Raw genomic sequence first — 9,488 nt, 5'->3', positions numbered from 1 at the left:
AAGCTTTTCCTAGCTGGCTTTACTGGGGGAAGAATGCCCACCTATGGGTTGGGGGTGGGGGTTCCTTCTGAACCTCAGGGTGGGGAGGGCTCTGAGGTAAAAGAATGCCTGGTGGGTCCTGAGCCTTTGTCAGCACCCCCGCAAGCCTGGGGATACAGCATTTGCAGAGGCTGGGGGTCTTGGCCCCCTCACCCGCACGCAGGCAGGAGGCACAGACCGAGCACTTAGTAAAATATTTCATTCAGTATATCTTGTTTTCCTCCTAGAGCCGAGGCCACATCAGAGGGCTGGGGGCAGTTGTGGGGGGGAGGGGAAGAGGGGTGTGAACCTGTTTCCATGCCAGTTTTCTGGTTAGTTCTCTGGCGGGGGTGCAGTGCGGAAACCGCCCTCTCCCCTGCGGGTGAAAAGAAGGAAGACAGCCCTCTGCCACAGACTGCTGGGTGTAACTGGTGGGTTCGGCCCTGCGGCCAATGGGTTGTGTATGTCTGTAGATCTGGGGTGGCGCCCATCCGTTTTACCACTTCGGGTAGTGGCATCAAGTGAGCTAATTAGAGGGAGAAGCGTTATAACTTTCCCCATTTGGTCTGGCGAGACCCGTTGCATGGCCACCCCTTTGAGGTCAAGCCCAAGCTCCCCGATATCCCCAAGAATAGCGCTAATACTAAGCACTTCCCCTGCCCTAGGCGGGAGACGGAAGGGACACCCCCTCGCCGTGCAGCACCGTTGCTGAGGTCCCCGTCACCCCGGGCCTCCCAAGGCCAGCTCCTGCTGAGTCCCGGATGAGGCACGTAGCCAGGCGGGTGCCAGGCAGACGGGAGTCTCGGCGACGCTCCGTCTGTCCCGGACTCCCGCGAGGGGACGGAGTTCCCTTCCCAGTCCAGCCCCCGGGCCCCACCCCTCTGGGCGGGGTCCGGGGTTCCGGACAGAAAGCCGGGGCGGGGCCGAATCCTGCTCCCCGCCCGGCTTTGCCCCCCAGGCTCGGAGCTGCCCCCAGCGCGCCGCGCTAGTCCGTGCCGTCCACCAGCTCGCACAGCATGTTCTCCAGAGCCGTGATGCGCTGCTCCTGGGCCTGCACCTGCTCGCGAAGGGCCTTGATCTCATCCAGCAGCGTCTCCAGAGTGTGCTGCTGCCGGCGCGCGGAGGACAGAAGAGGCTGTGTCAGGAAGGGGTCGGGAGGGGGGATGTGTTGACCGGGCCGGGGCCGGAGCCGAGCCGGATCTTACCGACAAGGGGGCGTCGCTGGCCGACTGGCTGCGGCGGGGACCGGAGGGAGGGCGCACGTCCAGTATATTGCGCTTGGTGACCCGGAGCTCGCGGTGCTTGGGAGGCACGTAACCGTCCCTCAGCGAGATGAGCACGGGTTCGGCGTCCTGGCCAGATAGCCATTCGTCCGCTTCTAGGGCCGGCTCGGGGCCCGGAGTATCTGGGTACAGGTCGTCCTGGAACAGGTCTGACTGCGGGGGTGGGGAGACAGGAAGACTAGTGTTAGCAGAGGGCCGGGCCTGCTCCTTTCCTTCCGCCTCGGAGCCCTCTCTTCCCAACACCTCTCCGCGCCCCCTTACCTTGCGGGGCACAGTCATGATGATGGGCTCACATTTTCTTTCGTGCAACTTGTAGAACCTATAAGGGAAAGGGCTTCAGCACCCCCACCGGCTCCCACCCCCTTTTCTGCAGGGGACCAAGGGGTTGGAGATCAACACTGGCTGAGCCTCTACCATGCACTTCAAAACACATTATGGGTCCAGCTGGTAAAACATCTCTGATGGGGTGTTTATCATCATTTTACAGTTGAGGAAACCGAAGTTTAGAGAATGTTAATGCTGGGGCTGGCGCGGAAACAAACCTGGTTGACCCTCCCTTCCCCCCATCCAATCCCGCCCGCCCCCCCCCCCGCAAAATACCCCCACTCCTTCCCAAATATCACATTATGGGAGAAGCCCCTGTGTCTTCTCCGATGGCAAGTGGGGACAGACATGCAAGCGAGAAGGGCGAAGGCTGCTGACCGGGCGATCTCACACTTGCTGACGTCCAGCCCTCGCTTCGGCATGAAACCCATGCCCCTCTGAGGCTCCTTGCTGCTGAACGTGTTCAGGTAATGCACGAAAGGTGGTTCGTCGGTAATCTCAAAGTACCGAATGCTGCTGTCGCCCTGCAAAACCAATCAGTTCAGAAACACTCTCAGGTGGGACCCTCAATATCTCTGTCCCGTCCCTGTCCTCCCCTGCCATCAGGGCACCTTGCCGCATAGGTAGACGATGCTGGAGTCGGGGTCGTAGAAGGGCAATAGGACCCCGTTGCTTGTGTCCATCTCCTGCAGCGCTACTGGCTCCTCAAAGTTGTTCTGCCCGAGCACAGGAGGCGTGACCAGCCCTGTCACGGCCACCGTGCCACTGCTGGATCCCCTGAAGCCCCTTGACCCTTCCTACCCGCTCCAAGCCCCGCGCGTGCCCAAGGCAGTTCTGGCGAACCGAGCTGTGGGTCCCGCCCATGGACACATCAGTCCCAGGGCCCCCGCACACACAGCCCCTGCGCCGCCGCCGCATGCAGTCACCGCAAACCACCCCCAGGGACTCGGCATCACCAGGTGGGGGTGCCAGCGTGGGCTCCTTCAGGCGACGCAGCACAACTGGGCGGAGGGGTGGGTGTGGGGATGGCAGGCGCTGCAAAGGGGGCAGCAGCCTCCAGCCCAGTCCAGGTGGGCATGCCCTGCGGGTGGGGGGCGCCTGGCCCCTCTCCCGTGATGCCAGTCCCCAGGGCACACACCCCAAGCTTCCAGCTGCGTTACCGGGTCCCACAGGCCCAGCTCTCGCTGGCTCATGCGGGTGAAGCCTGTGGTGAAGATATGACCCTGGCGCGTGAAGACGGCCCGCATGGGCCTCATTCCCTCGTGGGCCGCAAACCTCTCCTGGGGTGGGGGGAGACAGGGAGAGGCGTCACCCAGCTGCCTGCGCCTAACTACTCAGCTTCCTGGGGGGCCCCGGCTGGCCCCAGGCCTGGAGAGCGTCTGCGCCCGGCGGGAGCGAGAGGTGCGCGCCTCTCGGCGGGTCCCGAGCCCTTTAATCGCCCTCAGAGGCGGATCCCGAGAGCAGGGGAAGTCGGCCGGCTCCCCGCGGCCGCAGAGAGGCTTTTCCCAGCGAGGCCCCGGCCTGGGAGGGCGCTCCGGGCTGGCCCCGCGGAGGAGCGCGCGCGCGCCCAGCGCGGCCTGGCCTACCGGGTCCCAGAGCGCGAGTTGCCGCTCACTCATCCTGCTGAAGCCGGTGCTGAGTAGCTTCCCGTCCGCCGTGAAGACGACCCGCAGCGGGCGGGCGCCCTCGTGAGGCCGGGCTCGCTCCTGCTCGCGGGGTTAGTGGGTTAGAGCGCTCGCGGCGCGGACAGGCACGGGCCCCGCGCACCCGCACCCCGAGTCCGAGTCAGGGCGGGGAGGTAGGGGCCGCCGCCCTCAGGGAACAGAGCTAGGCCTAACAAGGCGCGAGGGTTGTCTCCTCTCCCCTTCGCCCCGCGGGTCGACTCGGGCAGGAAGGGGCCTACCCGGAGGGAGAGCCGGTGGCGGGCTCCAGACCCTGCAAGATGGGGCGGGGTGCCGGCCGAGAGGAGAGGGGTCCGGGATGTGTCATGCAGGTTCTGGTGGAAGGACCGAGCTTGCAGCGTCCCCGCTGCTCAATTCCAACCCGAAGAGCACTGCTCTGAGCTTGTGAGGTGCTGGGGAACGCAGGGAACAGGAGCGGGACAGAAGACTGTGGGCGGTGGGCTTCATTAGGGCTGGGAGCAGGGGTTGCAGACACTGGGAGGGGGGTACTGCCTCGGGTTAGGGTGGAGGAGGCGAGAGCCGGGACTAGGGACTCAGAAGATCAAGGATACTGGGGCCTGACAGTTGGTTCCTGGGGTGGAGGCTGGGGAACAGCAAAGCCAGGCACTCACCGCCACCACCTGGCCCTTGCGGGGGTCGATAATGCGCAGGGTCTTGTCCTTGCAGGTGGTGGCTAGCAGGCTGCCGTTGCTGTTCCAGCACACGCTGTGGATGACATCCGGGTGCATGTCGTCTAGACTCAGGAGCACCTCCCCCGTGCCCACATTCCAGATGATGATCACATTGTCACCACCTGCCCAAAGCGGCCAGTCACGGTTACCTGGGTCCTGCCTGTGCCACCCTCCCCCACCGCATCTGCAGTAGGGACCCCTCCCTAGGCCCCCAGACCTGCACTGAGCAGGACATTCCGGGCCGTGGGGTGCCAGGAGAGGATGCCCACACGTTTGGAGTGGCCCTCAAGTGTAATGATGGGTTCCGTAATGTTGCGCACTGGGGTGTAGTCTGGAACCTGCCACACCTGGGAGGGAGGAAAAGGCATGGGGTGAGTGGGATGAGGAACCTGCTTTGTCTCTCTACTTCTCCCCAACGTTGCCCCCTCCCCACCCTGAACCCTACTGGCTCTCTTGAGTGGTAACAGTCAAATGCAAGATGTAGGCAAGATGTAATGATACCTGCCCCGGGCAGAAGCAGCTGGGAGCCAGGAGGGGACACTGCCAGCTCTCCAGGGACCTTTCTCTACACCCCAGCCAGGAGACTTCAGAGCACTGCCCCTTGCTCTTCAGGCCTCAAGTTGGCCATGGCTATAATTAGCCTTAAGAAGTGCATCCTGGGAGGGGGTGGGCATGTGGCTAAATATAGCCTGGGAGCTGGGCAGGGCTGGGCAGGGCCCTGGGACCCAGCACCCCTTTTATCACCTCCCCTAGCGCAGGTGAGGCAGCCCTCCCCCCTTCCCCTGCCCAGCTACTCCACAGCATCCATCTGGTTCCTACCATGACCGTGGTGTCATCTGAGGCACTGGCAATGACGTTGTCATTGTGTGGGCACCAATCGATGTCCAGCACAGGGGCAGTGTGCCCGGTGACCAGCGGGTAGTTCTTATCCACTCGTCCTGTCTGAAGGGGTCAGAGAGGGAGCTCTGGGGTCAATTTCCTGTGTGCTTTTTCGGGGTGGGCTGTGGACCTGTTTACATCTCAATATTCTATCGCCTAGTTTCTCTTTGCGAACCCCTTTCAGCACCTCCAACCCCATGCAACTACTTCCTGTACTCCACTGAAGGCAGACAGAGTGGAAGCCATTTAATATCAGGGAATCAGACACAGAGAGGTGATGACTGAGCCAAGGACATGCAGCAAGATACTGGGGGAGCCGAGACCTGAATGCTCAGTCCAGTGCTCTTGCAAAAACACCTATTAGGAGGAGGCTGCTGTTGGGCTCGTCCCCCCCAGCTAGAATGTCTATAGGAAGCCCCTGGTAGAAGAGGTCAAGGTGAAGTAGGTCATAGGCAATGCAGTGGCCAATAGTCCTTTCCTAGCCAACCTTGGCAGATCTCCCCCCGTCACTAGCTTGACCTTGGAACCACCAGCAGCAGCCACTCCTGGTGCCTGCTATCTCCCAACCTGAGCTGGGGCTCACCTACTTTTGGTTGTTATGGGCTTTTTATGGGGGGCTCTGAGACCTTTGCAGGGGCTGGCATCAGCCCAGAGCGGGCAGTAGGGGAGGGGGTGGCCGTGTGGCACCGGAATGGCAGTTGTCCTGGGTGAGGAGATGGCTGCAGTTGAAATTTGAGCCCCCGGGGATGGTGTCCTTGGGTGATGTCTGCATTGTCCCGGAATGAGTCACTGGCTATTGTCAGGCCTCTTCCTGACCCTGCCACCTGTGGGGTCTCCCTTCGCAGGATGCAGGGGCCAGATCAAGGTCATGACTTGGGGTGGCCATCCTGGGGGTGGAGATTTCCAAGGGGCTTGAGGTTACTCAGCAAAGGGGAAGGTAATTGCCCAGCCCCCATCCCTGGGGTAGGGAGGTCTCTGGCCTTAGGTGTGATGTACCCCTGCCCTTTGTTCTCATTCTGTCTCGCTGTAAGAACCACAGTGGGGAGGTGACCAGAACTCTTTGGAAAGAGCTTGATCCTATCCTCAGTGTGGTGCTCTGGGGTGTGATTTAATCAAATGGTCACCATGCACTGGGGAGAAAGATCATGAGTGGGGTGTGGCATCGGGAGGGACAGGAACAGAATCTAGGTCAGGTCCTGGCTCCACCACTTTCCAGCTATCTCCATAACACCATTCCGGTCCCTGCTGGTGACAGGGTGCTGCTCAGAAAAGGGGACCGGCTGTGCGTGAGTGCAGGCCACTGTGCTGCTGCTGTTCTGGGCAGGGTGAGGGAGCCTCCGAGTTGGTCCCCAAGGACTTGGTGAACAGGGAGCAGCTGATGGACACAAACTGCCCTCCCAACTGAAGGAGGGATCCCCCGGGGGCCACAGCTAGTGTCTTCCCACCTGCTTTCTTCCCCGAATCCCTCACCTTGGCCAGAGGCAGGACAATGAAGGCACCTCCACCTCCCGCCTCCACAATAATGGCCAGGAATTTGGGGTTGACCGCACAGAAGGAGCTGTCCCACGTGACCTTGGACACACGGATGTCCTCGTAGGATTGGTCAGCCTTTGCCGCCTGCCCAAACACATGGCGGAACTTGCTCTGCCGAACCACACGCCGGCTCATGGCTGTGGGTAGAAATGGAGGATCTCAGTTCCTGGAATGCCTTTGGTCCTTAGTCCTGTGAACTGGGGGAGGGAAAAGAGCAGGAAGGGAGTGGCAAGTGAGAAGGGTAATCTGGCTATGAATCAGGTCCTAGAACAGGGAGCTTTCTTCCAGGTGATGAAAGTATGCGAAAGTTCTTTGCCACCTATAAAATGTTGCTTAATTCAAGGGGCTGAGATTTGGGACCTTTGAGACCCAGGCAGGGGACAGTGGAGTTTGCCTGGGCCTGAAAGCTTCCTGGAAGTTGAAGTGGTTTGGGGAGGAGCCTCAGTGCAGGCTGCCCTCCTGATGGCTAGCTTTGGATGAGCATCTCTTCACGAAGTGGTTTCTCTTCCAACTGCACCTTGCCCAGAATCAGAGGCGGTGGTCTTGGGATCTTGGCTCAACGCCAGCTATGGGGCTAAGACTGCAGCCCCTCAAGATCCTGAACTCTGCATCTGTAATGTAGTTTGGGCAGATGGGCTTTTGTCTTTTTCTAAAAATTTGCCAAAGGGAAGTTCCTCCTGCCAGCTAATCTGAGTCTTTCCTGCTACTGTTTTCATCAATTTCACCCCATCCTGTTGGGGGACACAGTGTAAGGTGGATCTCTCCACTCCCCTTTCACCGGCCTCTCCAAGAAGTCCTAACCATGGTCTGGCTTTTGCCTACCACACTTCCGTTCCGTTTCTCCTATGGGTGCTCTTTCCTGCTGAACTCTCCTGGGGTGGGGTCCTCAATCCCCGCGCTACGGCCAGATTTGCAGGAGTGGGGAGGGTGAGTGCCTTTTCTTCAGCCAGGGTCTGTGCTATGCTCTTCCCCAGGGGACTCACCGGGCTTTTCCAAAGCCCTATCCAGTGACTCCTGCCCCTCCCCAGCCCCGGGCATCCCTGTGCCCTTCACGCCGCTTCTGCAGCCCCAGGCCTGAGGCCCGGGCCTCCCGGCACCCTCCTCCGGCCTCCTGCCCCGGCACTGCGTTCTTAGGCAACGAGGTGTTGGTGGCGTGCAGGCGCGCGGGCCGCTGTCCGGCCAAATATAGACACCAAGTCCGCCCCGCCCGGGACCGAATTTGGCGGCGGGGGGGAGGGGGCGCAGATCTCTGCCCTCTCTAGAGACCCCGCCCGCTGCGGTGGCTGCGGTGGCGGCGTGGGATGGGGGGGGGTGTACCTGGTCCTGAGTGGGCCGAGGGGGCGCTCACGCTGCGACTCCTCTGCAGAGGGGTCTAGGGGTGCGCTGGGGGCCGAGGGAGTCAGGGCGCCGGAACTGCCTCTCCGGGTGTCCGCGGCGTCTGGGGCCCGGGTGTTCCTCTGCGCGCTCGGGCCGCTGCTTGCGGCTCTCCGGGGCCCGGCGTCGCTGCAGTCCCAGCTGCCGCTGCCATCAACCTGCGGGGGCGGGGCCTATGACGGGGGCGGGGCCACAGGTGCCCCGCCCCTCCAGCGGCGGGAAAGTCGATAGCCGCTGACTCTGCGCCGCCAGCCCGCAGGGCTCAAAGAACTGTCAAAAGTAATTGAGGGTGTCCCGGCCGGCTGTGCTCACGCTTTCCCCACCCTCCGTGCCTCCCGGGAGGGCTGGGCAGAGCCAGGTTCTCAGATCCAGGTTCGCAGACCCAGGTTTCCAGACCCCGGCTGGGCGCGGAGAGGGAGAGCCGGCCGCCGCGGAAGATCAGGTGCCTTCGCGCTGCATTCCTGCTGCAATCGCACTCCCAAATTAGGCTGTCCCCGCCGGAGGGCCGGGGCAGCGGGACTGCACGCACGTCCAGACCCTCCTGGGGAGAGGTCCCGGAAGATACTTCTAGGGAGTCTTCCCAGCCCTTGGGTGAGGGCCTAGGCTCGCACAGGACGGCTCGAGGGTACCCGACAGGGGGCTGTGAATGTCCCTGTTCTTGTTATTAATGGCTATGGCGACCACTTGAGAACCTAAAACGTTGGCACTGTAGCTAGGCATTTCACCCGGTAGAGAGGATTCCATGGAGGAGCGCGCAAAGCAGACTAAAGACTCGGTGGGGAAGTGATCTACCTTGAACCCGTGGGAACACCAGGTTCAAGGAGAAGCAGCTGCCACAGGCATTTTGCAATCAAATTTTGTTTTATTTATTTACTTAAAAAAGACTGAGAGGGAGAATGCGAGCATGAGCGGCGGGCGGGGGGGGGGGAGAGGGACAAAGAGGAGGAAGGAGTAGCAGACTCCCCACTGAGAGGGCAGCCGGGTGCAGGGCTCCATCCCAGGAGACTGAACTGAGATCATGACTTGAGCTGAAGTCAGTTGCTTAACCAACAGAGGCATCCAGGCGTCCTCCCTGAAACACATTTCCCTTCTTCCACCATTATCTGATACTTCTCTTCTAACAGCAAGAGAGGGTTAAAAGCTTTTACTTCTTTAGAAAGTCATGCCCCATTTCTAGAAATCAGTGAGCTGAGGTGGCTTGTGCTGAAAGTTTGTGAGCTCTACCTCACTAATGTCCAGAGAGGTCAGCCACCCAAGAAATCTAGTCCCTGCTGGGGCAGGTCACAGCAGCTGTCCCAGAGCAGTCACTCTGTACCACACATGGCAGAGGAATTTTGGTCCCTTTGCTTATTTATTCTCCTAACATCCAGGTGGTGGCTTTGGCAAGAGCTTCTTTGACCAGGCAAGTTCCCAGCTTGGTCACTTTATTGGAGCCACAAAGTCTGATATAATCTTTGGTGACTCCATTTCCCACTCAGCCTTTATTTTGTGGGAGGTAGAAAGTTGTATTTTTTTTCCCCCCAGAGCTCTTTTTTTTTTCTCAATATTTTATTTATTTATTTGACAGAGAGAGTCACAAATAGAGAGGCAGGCAGAGAGAGAGGGGGAAGCAGGCTCCCTGATGAGCAGAGAGCCCAATGCGGGACTCGATGATCCCAGGACCCTGAGATCATGACCTGAGCCGAAGGCAGAGGCTTAACCCACTGAGCCACCCAGGTTTTTTT

General features: G+C 60.4%; 1 protein-coding gene across 6 annotated transcripts; it reads right to left on the bottom strand.

Annotated features, from left to right (window-relative positions):
• Position 1: 1 nt before the first annotated feature.
• CORO6 (coronin 6) lies at positions 2–7,932 on the bottom strand (the record flags this gene model as incomplete). Of its 6 annotated transcripts, XM_080825430.1 has the most annotated exons (12): positions 2–1,126; positions 1,224–1,454; positions 1,563–1,620; positions 2,004–2,149; positions 2,237–2,341; positions 2,786–2,905; positions 3,212–3,331; positions 3,919–4,100; positions 4,196–4,325; positions 4,798–4,920; positions 6,328–6,587; positions 7,708–7,919. In XM_080825430.1, 11 exons carry the CDS (start codon positions 6,523–6,525, stop codon positions 1,004–1,006), a joined length of 1,536 nt encoding a protein of 511 aa, XP_080681556.1. In that variant the 3' UTR covers positions 2–1,003. The 6 variants fall into 6 exon arrangements, with proteins under 6 accessions (XP_080681556.1, XP_080681552.1, XP_080681553.1 ...); XM_080825426.1 differs by lacking the exon at positions 3,212–3,331 and having other exon boundaries at positions 7,708–7,932; XM_080825427.1 differs by lacking the exon at positions 3,212–3,331 and having other exon boundaries at positions 6,328–6,527; positions 7,708–7,932.
• Positions 7,933–9,488: the final 1,556 nt, after the last annotated feature.

Source organism: Martes martes (genome assembly GCF_963455335.1).
Source record: "Martes martes genome assembly, chromosome: 16".
NCBI lineage: Eukaryota > Metazoa > Chordata > Mammalia > Carnivora > Mustelidae > Martes > Martes martes.
The sequence above is the reverse complement of the archived record's forward strand: the minus strand, read 5'-3'. Positions and strand labels throughout refer to the sequence as shown.